The sequence below is a fragment of the Raphanus sativus genome, chromosome 5 (genome assembly GCF_000801105.2).
Source record: "Raphanus sativus cultivar WK10039 chromosome 5, ASM80110v3, whole genome shotgun sequence".
In the NCBI taxonomy this organism is placed as follows: Eukaryota; Viridiplantae; Streptophyta; class Magnoliopsida; order Brassicales; family Brassicaceae; genus Raphanus; species Raphanus sativus.
Window position 1 is genome coordinate 18839991 of NC_079515.1, and position 20753 is coordinate 18860743.

At 34.6% G+C, this 20753-nt stretch overlaps 3 protein-coding genes and 1 long non-coding RNA gene across 5 annotated transcripts; 2 read left to right on the forward strand and 2 right to left on the reverse strand.

Annotated features, from left to right (window-relative positions):
* The first annotated feature begins 945 nt into the window (after window positions 1-945).
* On the forward strand, window positions 946-1488 carry LOC130512748 (uncharacterized). Its single transcript, XR_008946335.1, has 2 exons — window positions 946-1031; window positions 1222-1488. It is a non-coding gene; the product is annotated as an uncharacterized LOC130512748 (long non-coding RNA).
* A 6084-nt stretch (window positions 1489-7572) lies between these two features.
* LOC108856729 (uncharacterized) lies at window positions 7573-8668 on the forward strand. Of its 2 annotated transcripts, none has more exons than XM_018630599.2 (2): window positions 7573-7702; window positions 8221-8668. In XM_018630599.2, the coding sequence occupies exon 2, from the start codon at window positions 8250-8252 to the stop codon at window positions 8511-8513; it is 264 nt and encodes an 87-aa protein (XP_018486101.1). In that variant the 5' UTR covers window positions 7573-7702; window positions 8221-8249; the 3' UTR covers window positions 8514-8668. The 2 variants fall into 2 exon arrangements, with proteins under 2 accessions (XP_018486101.1, XP_056866180.1); XM_057010200.1 differs by having other exon boundaries at window positions 7616-7702; window positions 8183-8668.
* On the reverse strand, window positions 8657-9604 carry LOC108856728 (glycine cleavage system H protein 3, mitochondrial). The gene is made up of 4 exons (XM_018630598.2): window positions 9405-9604; window positions 9224-9312; window positions 8958-9128; window positions 8657-8879 (listed from the first exon to the last, which is right to left on the reverse strand). The coding sequence occupies exons 1-4, from the start codon at window positions 9514-9516 to the stop codon at window positions 8751-8753; spliced, it is 501 nt and encodes a 166-aa protein (XP_018486100.1). The 5' UTR covers window positions 9517-9604; the 3' UTR covers window positions 8657-8750.
* A 3752-nt stretch (window positions 9605-13356) lies between these two features.
* On the reverse strand, window positions 13357-20662 carry LOC108863183 (pre-mRNA-splicing factor ATP-dependent RNA helicase DEAH1). The gene is made up of 29 exons (XM_018637516.2): window positions 20522-20662; window positions 20262-20363; window positions 20033-20163; window positions 19748-19945; window positions 19575-19643; window positions 19371-19457; window positions 19021-19054; window positions 18844-18898; window positions 18536-18595; window positions 18374-18445; window positions 18091-18154; window positions 17899-17981; window positions 17710-17777; window positions 17547-17601; window positions 17345-17402; window positions 17203-17271; window positions 16952-17020; window positions 16524-16613; window positions 16124-16210; window positions 15908-16023; window positions 15760-15826; window positions 14641-15681; window positions 14494-14556; window positions 14283-14406; window positions 14106-14206; window positions 13956-14018; window positions 13758-13830; window positions 13505-13663; window positions 13357-13473 (listed from the first exon to the last, which is right to left on the reverse strand). Exons 2-28 carry the CDS (start codon window positions 20356-20358, stop codon window positions 13617-13619), a joined length of 3141 nt encoding a protein of 1046 aa, XP_018493018.1. The 5' UTR covers window positions 20359-20363; window positions 20522-20662; the 3' UTR covers window positions 13357-13473; window positions 13505-13616.
* Window positions 20663-20753: the final 91 nt, after the last annotated feature.

Here is a 20753-nt window from a genome sequence, read left to right on the forward strand (position 1 = left end):
CTAGCTTTTTGGCCTCGAGACCAGAAAGATGAAGATGATTTTTTTCCAAAAATCATACAACTAATATAACCAGTACAACTTGTAAACGTATAATTCCAAATCAATTATTATTAAAAATATACTATTTATATATTTGACACATGCCGGCGAGGAAGACTAGACCAGTATGTCTTATTAGTTCTACATTATTCTTTTTTCTAGAATTTTCATATGGTGAAACAATAAATAAAGGAATTTATACATCTCATAATTAAGTGATGGCATTTCATAATTTCTCAAAGCCATGTCATTTTTTTTGTGAGAATGAATATGATGATGACACATAAGAAATTCACTTCTCAAATAATATATATGAGATATCCAATCTATTTATACTAGTTATACTCGTTTTAGTTGTACTAATTTGATTTGTGCAAGTTGTACTAGTTATATTAATGCGAGTTGTACTAGTTATACTAGTTTAAGTTGTACTAGTTGTACTAGTAATACTTTGCGTTCTTCATTATCTTGAATATTGTTTGTAAAAAATAAAATTTGATGTTGGATAAGATATAATTGATTAAATATTACTATGGGTTAATCGATTTGAGATAAGAAAGAGAAAATTAATGGATAGTTGAAAAAAAAAATTGATTTTGTCTTGAGGTGAAGAAACTATGAATAGAGAAGAAAAGGGGAAGAAGAAGGAAAAATGGTTGGGTTTCGGGTCTGGATCCGGGTCTGGTTTTAGGTCTGGATCCGGGTTGGATAGTAATGACATAAGTTAGTAAATATTTTGAAATCCTTAGGTTTTTTAGTTATTTTACTTAGGTTTCTATTTAAATTTAAATATAAAATAAAATAAAAAAATGATGGGTCTAATTGAGATTTTTCGGAGACCAAGTGGTCCATATCAGCATTTGTCCCGATAGCTGCAGCCTTAAATCCAGCTTCCCTACGTTTGTCACTAATTTTATTCAGTATATATATGAACTAGAAAGGAGCCACAACAAATCTATCCGTCTCGCAGAATTTATCAAACCAAAATCTCTGTAAGAACTGCTATGGCGAATCACTTGAAATATTTAGATGCTTTTCTTTGCTTCTTCTGTTATGTCTAAGTCTGAATCATATCTATATTGTTCTTTTGTTATGGAGACGAAATGATTTTCATATCTCTTTTTGGTAATCTTTGCTCCCGATTGATTCATCATTAAGTTTTTGTGTGGATATTGTAAAAAGGAAATTAAGCAAGTGGGAGACAAAGAGAATCGTAAGAATGACTCTGCTGGATCCGGGTAGAGAAAGCTTAGTCTTGTCTGAATGGTAACTGAGGGGGAAAACCATTATAGCTGCAGCTAAGGTTTTGTAAATCTCGAAGGAATAAAATAAACCAAAGGAGTAGTATGTTTTAAGTAAGCCAAATAAAATCTAAGTTAGCTTTTGCACTTGTAAGATTCTTTGTAAGAACTTTGTATTTCCATCTACAGAAATGTTGTGTTTTCACCGTCTGTTGTTGTTTTCAAACAGAACATGACGAATTTGAATCCAGTTTTCAGATTTGTAACTAATAAAAAGGTTTACCAAAATACTCACCATACCAAGTCAAGAAAATAGCAACTCCACAAGCTTTAGATCGCTTCAAATCAGAAATGTCAAAGCATCCTCTAAGATTGATCTCTGGTGTAGTTACTTCAAAGAGTAAAACCATGTATCTATAAATTTGATATTCTCCAAAGAACAGATAGTAAGCTACTGATACTCCAGCTAAGCATGATGGAAAATCTTGAAAAGAAAACCAAAACAATATTTTGAACAAGTAAAAAAACTAATTGCGCATAAGCTTTCTTGTGACTACTACTTACATATTTTGATCCTCCTAAAGAAGAGTATAACAAAATATTTAGACAACAAAAGCTCCGTTACATTAGTTTTACTTTTAGTTTGGTGTTACAATTTTCAACCATTTTTGAGGTTTATGTGCCTTGCCCAGCTTCCTAAAGTGCAGCCCATATACATTGTACACATTGTCGTATGTTCCATTTAATGAAAATATACAACCAGCACTCTTACAACATGTATGGTAAACACAAATTCAACTTCATAAGCTTCTTGATGTGCAATAGCTAAACAGAATTATCAAAAATTTCCACTAACTATCAATTCCTAACAGTGAAATATCGAAGAAAAATCCGTTTACTTACTAAAGCAGAAGACACCCTCGAAGATAACCAAGCACTTAAATGTAGAGAGGCAATCAGCAGCGTCTTAAGAACACATCTGGTCCATCAATAAACAACACAGAAGAGCATGGTACCATGTAGTGCATGGGGCTAAGTCCATCAACAAACAACACAGAAGAGCATGGTACCATCTGGACCATAGTTTTTTGAAAATCTTATAAAAGTTACAAGTGCATGGTTAATTATAAAGGTTCATGAATAAAAATTATTTGTTACAAAATTTAAATATTTTTTTTGCGAATATTCATTTTAGATGCAAAAAATACATTTGAGATAAATACATATTTATTTTAGAGTTGATATATTTTAAAAGTAAAAATAGGAGAATATATTGAAGATGGTAACAACTTATAGTTCTAGTTGATGCGAAATGGAAGAGCCATCAAAGAAGAGATATGATGTATTTGAAAGAACTAGGAACACAGAAACACAGAAATAATGAACAAGATTCTCCAAATAAGGTTATCTTTTATTAGAAATCTTTTAAACAAATTACACTCTTTGTTTAATCAGGTTTACTCGACTTCACACCTGTGAATCGACACTGACCAATTTCTAATCTACCCAACCTTACTCTAACAGCCAAGTCGCCCGACTTGTTCAACACTCAAAACCTTGTTCAACTTCGAGACAACACTGTTTTCTCTCTGCACTCCCAAAACTACAGAAAACAAACTTGCAAAGTTTGATCCCTTTTATCTTTCAAACCAATCTCGTTTTAATCTTGATAAGTCTAAATCTTCTAATTCATCATTATCTCTAAGCTTCAATCATTATCTCTTGTCAAATCGTAATTAATATTTCCAACCAATAAGATGACACCACGTCATAACACCTTGTGACTTGTGCAACCATGAAGAAACGTTGAACACATTTGTTTGCAGACTCCTGGTCTCAACAATCTTCCCCTTTTTCACTGAGTTTTACAACTCAAGCTTACTAGCGAACACTTGCAAGAAGCTCCCCCTCAACTAAGTACCATCAAGCTGAAACAACTCTTCAATCTCCCCCTGCTTGAGTGACAAAACTCTTTGAAAATCTTCATAACAAATCATGCCTTTGTCACATCTCTTGGAGCCCCATACTTCTTATGCCTGGCATAAAGCATTGGCTTCATTAACATGTCTGAGTATACCTCGAACAACCTTAGTGTTAACCCATCTCCTATTGACATTCGGACATCCCAATTTTTCTGAACATGCTACATTGCACACAAGCCCTTGAACAGTCTCCTTGCATTTGGAATACAAATCTGATTTTGCAATCCATACCTTACCATAGCTTTTTGACTCAACATAACATTTGCTTTCACTCCAAGCCTTCTTGATATTGTTGATTCTCTCATAGCAAAATCGATGAGTATGCCCAAGTTTCCCACAAGAATAACATCCATAGTTGAGACTACATTCTCCAGCCTTCCTTGTCTTCATCTTGCTTTCCAAAGCATAACAGTATCTCTGTATGTGTCCAGGTTTCCCACAGAAGTAACAACCTTGTTTGAACTTCTGATTTGTCTGTTCAACCAGTACTTCTTTGCTTGAACATGTTTGATGCGATTCAATCTTCTTTGATTTAATATCAGAAACGGGTTTAGCACGAACGAAATTGGTGAGACATACTTGATCTGTTCCACTACTAGAGCTTGACACACGATTTCCTATGTATCCAAGACCCCAATTCTGTTTTGCAGGCTGTCCCATGGCAAGAAGAGTATCCAAATCCTTTGTTCCTTTGCTTAACATCCTGATCTTCTTGTTGTTTTCGTTCAGATTATGCTCAAGATTTCTGCTTTTCTCCTTTTCTTCTGACAAAAGGTCTGATAACCTATTTATCTTTGATTCCAATACACATGTATTTTCGTGTCCAGCTTCTGTCTGCTTGGTCAATCCGTTATCCTTTGTTGAACATGTTGGCGTCTCTAGCTTCAATGCCGTAGGCTTTTCCATCTCTATTATATTAATCTGAGCTTCTAGTAACGCCTTGTTCTTCAGCAGGTTCAGATTCTCGTTACTCAATTCAACCCAACTATCATAGAACTTACGATATTCAGCTTTCACATCTATCTCTCCATCACTATCTGAATCAGAATCTACCTTAAGTTCTTCATCATTTTCTTTTCCAATAAGAGCTACAAGACTAAGTTTTTCATCACTTCTCTTCTGATGACATGGACGTTCAACCTCAGATTGTCTCTTGCACACATCATGGCAGTGACAATCACATGTCTGACAACCTTTACTAGCACAAACCTCACGTGAGTTAGAGTTCTTTCTCTGCTCTTTCTCAAATTGCTTTAAAGCCTCCTTGAAGTTTTGTGTCAGTAACTCAACACATTCGTCCAATTTTTTATTTAGACTTTCATGAAGTGACTGAAATCTATCAGTTTCCTTCTCAGCAGCAAAAACTGTTTCTTTTCCTATCTTGGTTGGACAGGTAGGTGCTTCCATCTCTTCAGCTTTAAGAATACCAACCAACTGTGAAAACTTCATCTCATCAGTATTCATCCCAACCTTGAATAATGCCTTATAGGAAGCAAACTTCTCTGGAAGACATCGTATCAGCTTCTTGACCAGCTTCTTATCCTTGAAGTTCTTACCAAGGACAATTGCCTCGTTTGCAATAGAACTCAGCTTTGAGCTAAAACTCGTGATAGATTCTTCATCCGCCATCCTCAAATTCTCAAACTGAGAGGCCAAATAGTCTAGTCTTGCTCTTTTAACAATGGATGTTCCCTCATAGTATTCCACAAGCGTGTCCCATGCATCCTTGGCTGAACAACATCCCTGCACAAGTTTAAACTGATCTGAATTGATTGCATTGAAGATTTCTGATAGCGCCTTTGCGTTGAGTCTCGATGCAGTCTTTTCTGCTTTTGTCCACTTATTTTTGGGTTTAGCTATCTCTTCATCATCTTCAGTACAGATCGTTGGATCTGTCCATCCTGTTTCAACTGCAGTCCAAACATCTTCCTCAATCCCTTTGAGTTGTTGTTTCATGCGCACCTTCCAGTGTCTAAAGTTGTTTTCATCCAACATGAGTGATTTGTGAGCCGCTACAAACTCTGTTGTTTCCATGTTCTTCGCAGGACCTCAACCTGTTATAGATATCTAGATCTAGGTAGGTGACCCGCTCTGATACCAAATGAAAGAACTAGGAACATAGAAACACAGAAATAATGAACAAGATTCTCCAAATAAGGTTATCTTTCATTAGAAATCTTTTAAACAAATTACACTCTTTGTTTAATCAGGTTTACTCGACTTCACACCTGTGAATCGACACTGACCAATTTCTAATCTACCCAACCTTACTCTAACAGCCAAGTCGCCCGACTTGTTCAACACTCAAAACCTTGTTCAACTTCGACACAACACTGTTTTCTCTCTGCACTCCCAAAACTACAGAAAACAAACTTGCAAAGTTTGATCCCTTTTATCCTTCAAACCAATCTCATTTTAATCTTGATAAGTCTAAATCTTCTGATTCATCATTATCTCTAAGCTTCAACACTCAAAACCTTGTTCATCATTAACTCTAACATATTATAACTTAACAAATTTTTATTATTTTGTTTTTTTTTAATATTTAATCTTAAATAATTAATACTATTGGTTGGTGAACATACATATTCCCCCAAATTTTTTTTAATAAAAATGAGTTCATTTTTAATGTATTCTTCTAAGAAATACTCTTCATTATATTCTGTTTTCTATTACAATTATTTTTATTTAGAAAAATCAATCCAATTACTTTTAACTCTGGCGATATTTTCATAAAATTATGACATTGTTTAATATATATTTTATAAAAAACTATTATATAATGACAAAAAATAGAAAAACTATTATATAATAAAAGAGTGACTTTGTTTATATAAACGTTGCATTTATCTTAAATATTTGTTTTCGATCATAACTATAAAATTTAAAAGTTAAATAATAATTATGTAAATAAATAAGTACGAATCTATAATTGAAAATGTTATATTTTTCTTCTAAATATAAAGGAGAAATAAAAATAACTATTATAAAAATAGAGGACTGATTTTATTATAGCATTTAAACATAAAAATATCGATAAATTAAACATGTCCCTCATAAGCTCTAGATTTGACTATTCTTATATAAAAAATTAGGTGTTTTTTTGCACCATGTGCAGTAAGGAAATTTTTAAATTTAACTTATATTCAAAAATAAATATTATTAAATTATTATTGATTTAAGAATTTTCTTAATAATATTTAATATATCAAATAAATAAATTTGTATAAAACTAATAAAAATGATATAAAATTGTATAATTATAAAATTTAGCCTAGAAAATATTTATAAAATTAAGAAACTAATAATCTTACGATTAGATATTTAATTTTTTTTTAAATTGTAGATATTTTTGAAAGCTTTAGTAATACAAATTGTATAATTATACAAAAATAATAATATTTCAAAATTTGAAATGTTATATATGGATATATTTATTTTATAGATGATGTATGAGCTATTATCATATTTTTAAAAAAATTACCAAAAAGAAATATCAATACTAAATGTAAATATGAATTATTATCACATTCTAATAAGTTTGTCAAAAAATATAAATCAACATTAAATGAAATTATCCATGTCATATTTTTTCAGAAGCCATATCATCAATTTTAGTAGCCATGTCATATTTATTTTGTGAAATTGATTGTATAGAGGACATGTGGCAAAATCACTTCAGAAATATAGTCTAGGGGATTTTATTTTAAAATTTGTTTAAACTATTGTTATCTTTATCTTGTAAAAAATAAAACTATTGTGTTATCTTTGTTCTATTTTAGATATTCTGTTTTTTCCAAACTTATTTGTTTGATATTAAGTTCTAATGAATCCAATAAAGAGCATTTATAATTTTTTTGAGAAAACACATCTATTATTTCCATTTCTAATTTCTTCTTATCCAAACTCACTAATCAAAATCTAAAAAGAAAATATAAGATTTTTTATATATTACGGTTGATGGTAATAAAAGAGTGTGGAAGCACCGTGGCTTAGTGGTAAAAGTTTAAAGGATTCTACACCCAGGTCTAGGGTTCGAATTCCAGGCAACGCAATTTTTACGATTCATGGTGATGCAGTCAGGCGTGAATTTTCACAAGACATATAGGATTGTCGGCTGTAATATCATATATGTAATATTTTTCATGATTTGTATTAGCATAATCAACCAGACAAAAAAATGGTAATGAAAGGGTAATAATTAATAAAAGAGGGATGGTAAAATGTAGAATACGAGAGAAAATAGAGGACTGATTTTCAAATTAAAACACCACTTGCTAATTGCATATACATAAATAGTTTGTTGACGTGTAATGAGCTGGCAAAGAATATTATAATCGTTTTTGGTCAAAAAAGGGCCAATAAATAAAAAATCAAAGGCAATAATCCAACGTTTTGTCTTCGAACTTTCCGTTTGCAATTCCCGTACGAATCAACGAGGTGCGTCCTCCTCCGCTTCATCGATTTCTGTTTTCTTTTTTTCTTCTTAAATTTAATTTTTCTTATGCGGAAAATTTGAGAGAAAAAGAACAAATTTGGTCGGAGACAAAAAAAAACGGGATTTGATTGGGATTTGGTTACTGAATTGGATAATTAGTTAAGTTTAATATGTTTTGATCCTATTTCCCGAGAAAATCGCAAGGAAGATAAAAAGCGAAAGTGATTTAGAATTGGGTTGAATTTTGACTCGGTCAACGGAGTTTATGGGTTTTGTTTCTGGGTTGTTAAGCTTTAACATTGTAACATGTGTTCTGTTCTAAGACTTTATGTAATCACGCTTCATTCTAATTTGGTCAAATATGTTTTTTTTGTTGTGCAAGCAAGAAGCATCTCTTTGAGAATTAGATTGGATTAGATTTTGAATTGTCGTGTAATGAAAATTGTGCTTTATGTAAGATTTTGACAAGTGTTTTCATATAGACGCAAATGTAAGACGGGTTTTTGTTCCATCTCTGCAGAAGATTGTAAAGGCATTTTTGATTGTTTGATGGAACAACACAGTAACGATATCTCTCAAGAACAAGCTCGTGAGTCTCTCATTGCTATCGCCTATACTTCACCAGAGGAGGTTGAAGAGTCTCTAACGCCCTCAGATGTGAAACCTGTCGTCGCTACCACAAACGGAGTCTCTAAAACAAACTCTGAAGCTGCGGAAAAGCTCAGGTCTGAGCTGATCTCCATCTCCTACGACGAGTCACCGTCCCCCTCACCCGATGTATCTGCTTCTCCGGCCTTGCCCAACGGTGTCTGATAGCAGTAACTGTACAGATCAAAGTGTGTTCCTTATCCATGCGTACAACTTTGGTTTGGTGATATCTTAATGTTTTCTTTCATCTAACTGTATGAAAGTTTTTCTTGTTTGTGTTGTTTTAAAGTTGAAAGCTCTCTTGAGTCTTATTTGAATGATATCATCTTTCAACCAAATTAGTATTACAGAGATACAAAGCTGAGAGAGATAGGGTAAGGAACATTGACAAGTGAAGTCCCTCTAGTGAGCAGCGTCTTCCTCTTCGCAGAACTTGGTGTATTCCTTTGAGCCCATCAAGGTTTCCAACTCTGCAGGGTTACTTGGTTTCACCTTTATCATCCAACCATCTTCATAAGGGCTTGAGTTGATCTACGCAACTCAAAACATATCAGTTTTGATACGAGCCGCACACTTAGTTAAGTGCAAGTAAAAAGAAAAAAAACTTACCAAACCAGGCGAATCGGTGAGCTTTGTGTTAACCTCAACGACTTCACCAGAGATTGGAGATAGAATCTCACTTGTGGCCTTGACACTCTCCACAGCTCCAAAGTTCTTTTCTTTGCTCACTGAGCTTTTCTCTTCTGGCAGCTCCACAAACACAACTTCTCCTAAATGATCCTGCCCAACATCACCATATGTAGTTTCTCTTTTTTTTCAGGCTAGTACTGGTAAAACTAATCTAAACTAGTTCTGATGAGCTATGTTTTTGTTACCTGGGCATGGTCAGTGATGCCTATGGTAGCCACTGAGCCATCATGTTTCACCCACTCATGTGAATTTGCATATTTAAGTCCTTCCAACACTTGAAACCCAAAATAACCACTAAGAGTTTCAGACACGAGTCCTAAAACATGAGCAATGCAGCACACAAGTTCTGTGAAATGATTCTCTTACCTGAGGAGAAGCATCTAGAGATGGAGAAAGCCGGAAGGAGATGAGATTTGGAGGCAGAAGAAGAGAGCTTGAGAGCGTTTGCTGTAGAGGAAGCCCACATTCTCAGTGCCATTTTGCTTTCTTTTCTCAAAGGAAAGTGGGGAAATGGCAAAGAGAGCGCTCTTAGTGGATTTTATCAACTTTTTTGTGCTATCTTTAGGATGAATGGCAGAAAACGAAAGCCTCATCTTGATGTTGGCGTGGACAAAAGTGCAACTCAAACGTTGACAAAAAAGAGTGTGACTCAAACCTTCTCTGGGAGGAAGAAGGATTTGAAGTTAATCCTTGTGTTAGGTAGGGGCGGGAAATGTACAAAAAAAATGATCGAAAGGTTTGGCTGTAATAGACAAAATATGCCTAAATTTTTATTCGATTCATTATTCGTTTTATTTTAAATTTTAAATATCTGGATCTATGTAACATTATGAATCATATCATATAAAATATCTGATATCTGTAAGAAATAAAGTAAATCACAAATATTAATATTTTTAAAAATAAATATCCAATTTCCCTCTATTATATACATATATTTAAAGAATCATATATATAAATTCTATAATTATGGTATGTTATGTAGGTTTTATATTTTTATTTATTAAATTATTTATTTTAGGTCTTAAAGTTTTTGAAAAGTAAATAAAACTATTTATATTTTTGAAAAAATATTATTATTTTATACGATTATATATATATATATATATTATTTGTACAAATCGAATCGATATCCACTTAAAATATATAAAAAATCAGATATCTAGACTGAATATACGAATAACGATAGATCAAAACGGATCGAATAATTGATTATTCGGACGAAACAAATCTGACTGCGAAAACTTTGAAAAACTTGGATATTCCACTGGGCACTGGAACTTAGGGGGGCTTATTGGAACATGAATTTTTGTGGACTTTGATGATTTTAATAGTTGAGATGATTTTACAAGTTAACTAGATTTAATAAATTTTACACATAGATTTTCATAACTTGTGTATAAAATTTAATCTACAGGAATAAAGAGTGTTGGAAAATTAGAGAGAAACAGACAGAGTCTGAAGAGAAAAAGGGGAGGTTAGATCTGGTTAAGGTCGGCGTGCATGAGCTCACACAGCCACGACGTCGGCCTTTGTCCTTCCATTAGCTTGAATGAGTAGTTGTTTTCATGGGGTTTTGTCTGAGATTTCATTTGGGTAGTTGAGTGGTTGCGGTGAAAGAGGTTTATCAGTGAGTTCTCCGGTCAAAGCTATCAGATCTGTTTTATTGTGATGAAGAAGATGGTGGATCTACGGAGTAGTTCTCCTGAAATCGTCTTCTTCTCTGATTTTTTTGTCTTAGCTTTTGTTCAGATCTTGTCTTCCGGTGACCTAATCCTTCAACTCACTTTAGTGTTTTGGGATGTCTTTGGTCTTTATTCTTTACTCGTCTTAGTCATCAGTTGGGTTGTTGGCTTCTGAGTAGCTGAATCTGAGACGTCCTTGGCTGGGTTTTAGTGTTTGTCCTCTCTTATCTTTGTCCGGCAACGGTGTAAGCGATGTGTGTGATGGTGGCGTGGTGGTGTGTGGTGAGCAGGACATGTGTAACATCTCTGAGAAGTTTCAGGTTACTTGTCCCATTCTTGGAAGGTGTCTTTCTCGTGGCCTTTGAATAAGGGTGTTTTCCGGTTTGTCTTCTACTCTGTTGGTGGCCTCTGTTTGTTGAAATAAAGAGGTTGAGAGGTGTCGACGTTCCGATGAAGGTTCGCTTGAGGAAGGGGCGTGGTCCCGGGTGTTGTTCTTCTCTGTTCACTGTCTGATGTTTTTCTCATGGTTACCGTGAACTGGAGGTTCAGGTAAGTCTAGTCTTGTTTCGTTGTTTCGGCTACTGCATCGCTTCCTCTCTCTTGTGTGGTTTCGGCAAGAGTTTCGGCTGTTTCTAAGCTTAGATGGACTGGTATTGATTTCTCTTGTCAAGGTGTCTTTAAAGATTTGGTTGGAAAAGTGTAGAGTCCTCTAGTGATTCTGTAGTTTGTTGTAAATGTCACCCTTTGTTTGGGTTTGTGTCTCCCTGTTATGGGCTATGTTTCCAGGGATTGTAAGATTTGTCCACTGGTTTTAAGATCTCAATCTTGTATGTTGTTGCCCTTGTGGCTATGAATGAAATGAATCAACTTTGACGGGGAAAAAAAACTTGTGTATAGAATTCTATTGATTGTTAAATTTTTGAAGTAAGAAATTAGTTTTGTTAATATTTAATAGTTATTTTTTTTTAAGTTGTGATTTGTATTATGTTAAATTTGTGATTTGTATTATTTCATTCTTCAATTTTGTATGTTTTTGTATGTGAGTGTAGTTTATTACATTGATTTCAAAAATCTTATGGGTATTGATGATATTTTTAAAGTTGAGTCTTATGAGTTAAAACAAAGAAAATTTACATCCAAATAACAATAGATTTTAATAGAATCTCAAAATCAATGAAAAATAAACTTTTCCAATAACAAAGGATTTTGAGTGGAATTTAAAAGTTATTACCCCAATAATAATAAATTCTACTCAGATTTTAAAAATTCATAAACCAATAGCAATGGAATCTCAAAATTTAATAACTTCTCTAAATTTTTTTTAACCAATAACCCCCCTTAGTGGCTTATTTAATAAATAGATATGTTTGATTATACAGAAAATGGTTGTTTCATTCCTAACATATCGTCATATGTTAATTCATACCTTGGTTAAATGACCGTGCAAAAACATACATGTACTTTTGAAAAATTTAAATAACATACATTTTATTTATATTTGGCGAAAACATATACAGTCGCCACATCAACAGTTAGGCAATTATTTTTGCTAGCGAAATGTCATGTATACAATGTTAAAAATGATCAAAAATTGTTTTATAAAGATATATTTAGAAAATGTAAACATTTATAAATTTTTGTTATCTATTAAAATTAAAAACTTAACTAAACAATAAAATTTTAGTCTTATATAAGAGATATATTCATAAATATTTCGATCTATCACAATACCATCCTTATAAAAGTTTTATTTTTGTTTAAATGATTCAAAATCAATGCAAGTGTTACAGTCGTGTTACTCCGATTAGTCTTGATTTTGTTGTTTACATTTAAAAAAAATTATTAACATATCTTAAATTCTCAAACTTTTAAAACATAATTATTCGCATGATTACATAACCAATCTAAAAAGTTATCTATACAAACACATAACTAAAATTAACATAAGAGTAACTGATAGGATCGAAACATTATAAGAAGTATATATTTTATATAACATTAAAATTTCACTATTTGATTAAATTTTCTTTATTTTATTAACTTATAAAATTATAAAAAAATAAATTTTCTAAAAATAATAGATTTATAAAACATCTATTTTGATTTATTTTATTTTAAACTATTGTACATCTGACATTTTCATCAGCTAATCAACAAAATTAAAATATGTGGCAAACTATGTAGCAACCGATGTATGTCCAAGAAAATAAACAAAATATATGTTGTTTGAATTTCTTTTAAATATTTGTAGTGTAAATCAAATCGGATATGAATTAAAGATATCTTGTATATGAATTGACAGTTTTCTCTCAATCTTATTAGATATGTTTTTGTGACCGCAAAAAGTGGCGGTCCAGCCCACATTGTCAGATTTGAGGCTACAGTGGAGGGGATATGTGTTCAAAAATTGCCCGTGTGACATCTCCATTACTACTTATCCATAACAGTTTTGGAATAACACAAATGGAACAAAAGTCATTCTATAATAAATTATTCTATTTTAATTTTTTTTTATAAAAAGTCATTGAAGATAGTCTTAATACATCCGTGCGAATAGTGCAAATAAGTCTTCTAGTAGCAAACAGGGAATGAAAGAGAGCCTGGTGAATTAGTTTATGAACTGCAAAATAGAGTAGAAAAACAGTGTTTGCTTTATATGATAAATTAGGTAGAGATTTGTATCACGTGTTTGAGATGCCAAGAAAGAGTTGGTGAAGACCAAAGTGGTCACTGATCTGGACTATTCATAATCATTGCAACAATTTTCTAACACCAAAATAGTCATTGCAACAATTTTCTAACACCAAAAGAAGTTAATGTAGTAGTAAAGAGAGCTCTTCTAGAAATCTGCCAAAGTTTTCTACACAACCATATCTGTTTCCAGTCTGAGTTCTTACATCGCAGCTTTACCAGCTCCTTTGGGCATTTTCTTTGATGCATCTGAAATTTTATTTACCAACATGGGTTTTGTCGTTAGAGATCGAAATTCAATTCTACAAATAACAATATAGAAATATAATAAAAAGGTTTTTACCATCTTCAACGTCCTTGAGCTGGTAGTAGTGCGGAGCTAACTCAATCAACCACTCTGGTTTCAACTCCGTTACCTGTAATTTTGGAGTTTTAAGTATACAAAGAAATGAAACCAGAAAAGTAAAACCAAAACAACTCAAAACATTAATCCAGTTATATGATTAAACCCATCAATAATAAAAAATGAATAATTAATTACCTGTCGCATGTATTCCTTGGAGGTAAGCACCAGTTCATGATATACAACCCATCTAGGCAACACCTACAATAAGCATTGAGAAGAACTCATCAAGATTCTATCAGTACTCGTATATTTGTTTTTTGGTTCACATAGAGAGAATTAATTAACCTGAGATAATCCTGAGTTGGGATGTATGTGCACGGTCTGGGGATGCTTCACAGTCCGATATGATCCATTCTTCTGCAGCTTCGCAGTGTGCGGGAAAAAACCTGATCAAGAAGATCATTAGCAGAGGTGTATATATACAATACATTTTAAAATAACCAAAAAAGAAAGTGAGAGCACCAGCTACAATGGATTTCCTAACGGAATCCAATTCGTTCATGTTGGAGCTGATTTCTATTTCCACTCTCTCCAGAAGTCCTTCCAACTGGTCACGGATATCTCTGGCTCTTTTCATGCTCCGTACCTGAACATATATTCAACCCAAAACCAATGTCAAACGGATTCTTATCCAATCCGATGCAATGATCAGTATAGAGAGACAATACGGTACCTGAATGTAGTTCTCATAGCACCATTGTGTTGAGTAGTTTGTTTCCTTCCATGAGCTGTAAACCTTCACAAAACAACAACAAAAACGATAAACATGCGAAGATAATGGAAGGGAAGGAAAAGAAGAGAGAAAGAGAAAATTCAAAACCTTTAGCAAAGCAATGTGGTCACCGACATTTCCAGTGTGAAAATTCATTCTTGCATTGTCAGCGTGAACCTGTTTGTCCTTGGGACGGTAGAAGACAGACCCTCCAACTGACAACATAGCAGCAATTGATATTACCTCATCTGAGCACTTGTACTTGTCAGAAACAACAATCATCTTCGATAACATCGGATCAAGGGGAAACTCTGCCATCCTTCTACCAGCTTTGGTCAATTCACCAAGCTTATTTAGAGCACCTAGAGCGAAGAGAAGCTCTAAAGCCTTCACAAGTGCTTCAGCAGGTGGAGGGTCCATAAAATCAAAGTTTATGAGATCATGAATTCCAAGACTCTTCAAAGCAAGTACCACACTTGCAAGATTTGTTCTCTGTACTTCTGGCACCGTGTTCTCCTCCAAGTCGTTGTTGTAATTAAACGCTGTGTACAGACGGTAACACTTCCCTGCGCTTGTTCTTCCAGCTCGACCAGCACGTTGAGTTGCTGAAGCCTTAGAGATAGGAGTAATCAGCAAAGACTCCATCCCTGTTCTCGGGTTATATGATTTCATCTTGCTAAATCCAGGATCAACAACATACTTTATACCATCAATCGTCAATGATGTTTCAGCAATGTTTGTTGCTAGGACTACTTTCCGTGCCCCTTCTGGAGTTGGCTCAAATATCTTTGCTTGGAGTTCGCTTGGAAGGTTTGCGTAAATCGGGCATATGATTAGTTCACGGATCTTTGTACCCAAACCTCTTATCCTTTGCTTCAAGATCTCTTCTGCAGTTTCAATTTCCTCTTGACCAGTTAAGAAGACCAATATATCTCCAAGCGGCTCCCTCACATGGATAGTAAGTACAGTAACTATTGCTGCGTCCATGTAGTCAGCTTCAGGTGCACTTGTAAAGTTAATTTCGACAGGATACCTTCTTCCTGGGAAACTAAAAATAGGCGCTGTATCGAAATAATCAGAAAACTTTTCTGCATCCATTGTTGCACTAGATATCAACAACTTCAAATCAGGTCGAAACCGCGCTATATCCTGTCAAATAAAGGAATAGCCAATCAGAATTAATTCAAGGATCTAACCCTGATCGCATAAGTAAGAAGATCCACTTGCCTTAACTAATCCAAACAGTATATCGGTTGACAAGGTTCTTTCGTGCGCCTCGTCTACAATGACGACACTGAAAGGTTTTGCAATCAGTAAGTAAAAACGTTTATCTGTTCAATAGTTATAATTAGAAATGTGAAAGGATGCCCATTACCTGTAGCTGGCCAGATCTGGTTCGCCAAGCAGCTCACGCAGAAGCATTCCGTCAGTCATATACTTCAGAACAGTTTTGTCTGAAGTACAATCTTCAAATCGAATGGAATAGCCAACCTGGGACAAGCACCACCCACATTTTAGATTCTGAGACATAACCGACAGTTTTGTAACAATATACTTACAAGCAGCAAAAGGGGGAAAAAGGCAAACATACCTCATGTCCAAGTTTGACACCCATCTCTTGAGCCACACGGGCAGCAACACTCATAGCTGCAACTCTTCGGGGCTGTGTACAACCAACCTGAAACATAATAGAAAAGTATTACGGTACTTTACTTGAGAGAGGAACTACTTTGCCAGCCACTCTATAATTTTGAAGCTACTCAACCACAAGGTCATGAGCAAGTCTTAGTCTTGTCTTTCTTCATAAACAAAACCACATCTTTTATAAGGAACGAACAACTTCAAAGTAGTTCATTCTCAACAAGCTAACAGCTGTCAACTTAGGACTAACAGGCCAATCTATTAACGAATTTAACACTAACAGTTCATTTTGAAGGAACTATGAGTGTCTAACTATATGCTACAATTCCGGGCAAGGAGTAGGTTTGTACCTTTCCGCGCTTGGTGTAACCAGCTTCATGGAGATATTGTGGTATTTGTGTTGTCTTTCCTGAACCAGTGTCTCCCACAATGACAAGAACCTAATAAAGAGGTTGCAAGAATGTTTCAAATTTCAGTTACATGTAGCAGAAGAAACCATAACAAAACAAAATATTCTAAAAAAGAATTATGCAGAATTTTACAATCAAAAACTTCAATCCACATTTTCTTTTCCGTTGTACACGACACTGAAATTTGATGCTTCCTATAGTTTATGAGGGTTTTGTTCTCTATTGATCTTGTTTCACTTTCAATAGGGATTGTTAAAATGAGCTTCTCGTCTGTTAGATGTTCTTTTAAAAACTGTAAACATTTTCTTTTTAAACGCTGAGTGTTGCAGTATGTAAATCGACGGCAAAGACATGAGATCTAGAATCACCTGATGCTCTTCCACGGCCTGAAGCAATTGCTCACGATACCCGTAAATTGGCAGGCTTTTTCTGACCTCCTGAATCACAAACAAACAGATGCAAGAACAATTTAGGATAAGTTTATTTTTGCTACGGATATTAATTCAAAGGTAACAGATAATCTGAACTTATTCGAACTGCATCTTAAAAAGAAAATTTGGTTGGTTGAGTTTGACCAAACAGAGTCAATATGGAAGAAAACAACAGAAAAAGATAGCACCTGAAGTTCTTCTAAAGCTGTTTTTTCAGCCGCATCTTGAGCTTCTTTAGGATGCATATCATCTTCATACTGCATGGCAAAAACAAAAAGTCAGCTACATGTTATACAAGGTCTCATCAGGTTTAACAGATATAGGTAATACATTTTCACCAGCCATCACAGATTCCTTTATAAAACTTATTTGGTCCTCAAACACAAACCTGCAAAAAGCAAACACTTAGAATCCACAGATCATGGGCATAAACAATGGTTTAGGAAGCTAACGACGCGTATTTTCAAAGGAGACAAACAAACCCCAACGTAATAGAATATGAATAAAACAACAAATATGTAACAGGTCTTACTGATAATCGTCAGAGGCTTTTTTGTTCTTTGAGCCAAATTTTAGTTTTGCTTTTCCTGCATAGTAATAACACTTAAAAATCAGCACGAGAGAACAGTGTCATTTAAATCAGTGGACAGTAAAGACAAGACTGGTCAACTGAAATATAGTTAAAACAGAATTACCAATCTGATGGTCCTCCCAAGCTTCTTGCTCTGCAAATGGATCCATCTTCTCCCTTGAATCCAGGTCCCTAAACAAAAGAGATGATTAGGAACGCTCAAAAGGGCTTTGAAAAATACTACAGATAGATATGGCAAGCGCAAGCAGATTAGAATGTGTTCGATATCTAGCAAAGCGCTCTTTGTACTCACTTGTATCGTTGCACAGCAACAGCAAATCTCTTCTCCTGATTAACACCCCCCTCTTGATCATCATAAGCATCTGGAATTCTATACTGAACACCCGAGAAGTAGGAGTAAGAAGAATATGGGTTAGATATATATATATATATATATATATAAATTTTACAAAATCAGGAGAGTCCAGCAAGATGCAAACATTACCTCCTCTACGTTATCTTCATCTTCTGTTCTTTTCTTAACCAGATCGTAAAGCTCTCTCTTGTATCTATAAAAGAGAAACAGATCAACCGAAGCTCAATTAACCAAAACTTAACATACCTTGTAAATATGAATGCCACCATATAGCTTTTAGAATTGCAAGAAAAAAAAACAAAGAATAAATCATATCTGAAATTTCATTTTCCTCGTCAAAACAACGCATTGCATCAGATAGATTTTGCCAATGGCAACAACAATATTGATGCGAGAAAGATGTTGCAGTTACCTAGTCTCACGAAGCTCTGTTTCTGTGAGCTTTTCACCATCGAAAAGATATTTTTCATCTTCTATCTCATCCCTATGGAAAAGGAGGAAACCGTAGAAACCAATTAACCGGAAGATCGCAATAAAAATAACAAAAAGGTGCAAACATCTACATGTTACGTACCTTAGTTCGTCCAGTTTCTTCTGTTCCCTCTTCTTCAAATATTCTTGTCTTGAGACTTTCCTGCATTAGAACCAAAAAATGATATCAATAATACGGACAGCACGAAATAGCCTTCAAAGAGATCATTTCTGTCAGATCAGTAGGAAAAACGTCATTGGTTATTACACGCTAATGGTTGATAGAGTCAAGAATTGGTAATTAGCAATGGCAAGACTAAACATACGAGACACAGGTTATGCTAGGCAAGTATACTTCATTACCTTCTATCTCTGTCAAAAAGCACATAGAAGAAAAAAAAGGTTCATTACCTTAAAGACTGTAAATCATCCTTCTTAAAAGCGTCCTCTCTTCGAAGAGCCTCCTCTGTTTTGAAATAAAGAAAAAAAAGTCCAACATGAGACTTTCAGTTGAAAAGACTTATGCCTAGATCACAATGCAAAATAAAAATGTTAATGTAGGTTCATGCACAAATTATAACAGTGTACCTTGCTCTTTCTTTGACAACTTTTGCTCCGTTAGCTGATCATTAAACAAATGAAAAGAACATGTCACTGACTTTCACATCTACAGAGTACATAGATAAGTGAGCCATGCTAACTACATGTTTCTCATTCTCTCAGGAATATAATATAACATATGAATGTGTATGTTATATCTTAATCCATTTTCCTTAAACGAATCTAGATTTGCCTGTGTTATGAATCACGCGAAATCTCATTCATTAAGAACTTGCACACAATTGTCGACAATAATTAGCCCCTGGCCGGCTACAACTACATGACCTATCCGGAGCAGAAAACAAAAATTATACCAAGAATGCAATTTTGAGGCATACCTTTCGTGTCCGTGCAGTATCACGATCTCTTAAATGCTGCTCGAGTTCTTCTCTCTCCTTTTGGTCACGCACTCTTTCCTCTTCGGACTGTGTACAAGAACAAAGTAAACTATATTAGCACTGGTGTTATCCACTCCGATCTATAGAAAATATTCTACTTACTGCCTTTCTAAAGCAAAAGACTAAGGGGATCATCAGATATACCTCAGAACCATCATCCTCGTCTTCAGAGACCTTTCTTCTAACGTTTCTACTTTCCTCTCTAACAGGCACCTACAATGTTGTTCTCAGCTTTATCAGACGAGACGCCAAGGCCAAATGTCACCATGAAGAAAGAAAGAAACTGGAATTTGGCAATGAGGAAAAAGAAACTATACCTCTTCATCACTGTCATCAGACTGCCCACTTTTCTTTCTAAACCTCTTCTTAGCCTTATCTGACTTTCTAGATTCAGAAGCTGAAGGTTTTTTCTCCTTAACCACTTCGTCTTCATCATCATCATCATCATCTATAAGAGTATATGTTTGTTGCTTCCTAACTAGCATTGCTGCCTCTGCTTCCCGTTGTTGGTAGAGCTGTCAGAGGAGCAGAAAACGAATTCAGAGAAGGAAAAAAAAACGAATTCTACTTCCAAAAGGCAAAACACAACCAAGAGAACTCACATTGACACCAGCAGTTTTATGAGGAACTCTAGCAAAAATCTCTTCAGCAAAGGAACGAGTATCACCAGAAGAAGCAATCCCATAATCCACCAACACTCCAACAATTTCAGCTGGTGATTTTGATTCTTTAGCTGCACGAAGATAACAACAACAACAACCCCCATTAGTAAATTATCAAAAAAAGAAAGTGATTCATAAGCTCCATAAACTGAAAAGGGATCAAATTTACCCATTTTAATGAGATAGCTAACAACAGATTTGTCAGAATAGCCAAGTAGCACCATCAGCTTGTCCGAAACCCATGTCTTCAAATCATTGCTCGCCATTCTTACTGCATTGGCTCACAACAAAAATCCACTTCTTAGTTTAAATTCATCAACCGATCTGATACAGCAATATCTAGATTCATCCTAATGATGGGAGCTATCGTGATAAGTTACAAACCCTAGATTTGGGTAACTAACGTCCACGTTACTAACCGGAACTTACAGAGTGAGAAGATGAGATGTGAAGGATGTCAGTTTTCGCGAGAGGCGCGAGCGTACACGGCGGAATCTGTCCAAGTGATTACACCGGCGACAGTGAGAATCTCCGACGTCGATGGAGGAGGCTATATAGATGGAGGAGAGGGAGGCGGTATTAAAATCAAGCGTTTGTTGTTTTATAAGATTTTACATAAAAAGCGTGTGGTTTTTACAAATCAAAGGAGTAAATCTCGGAA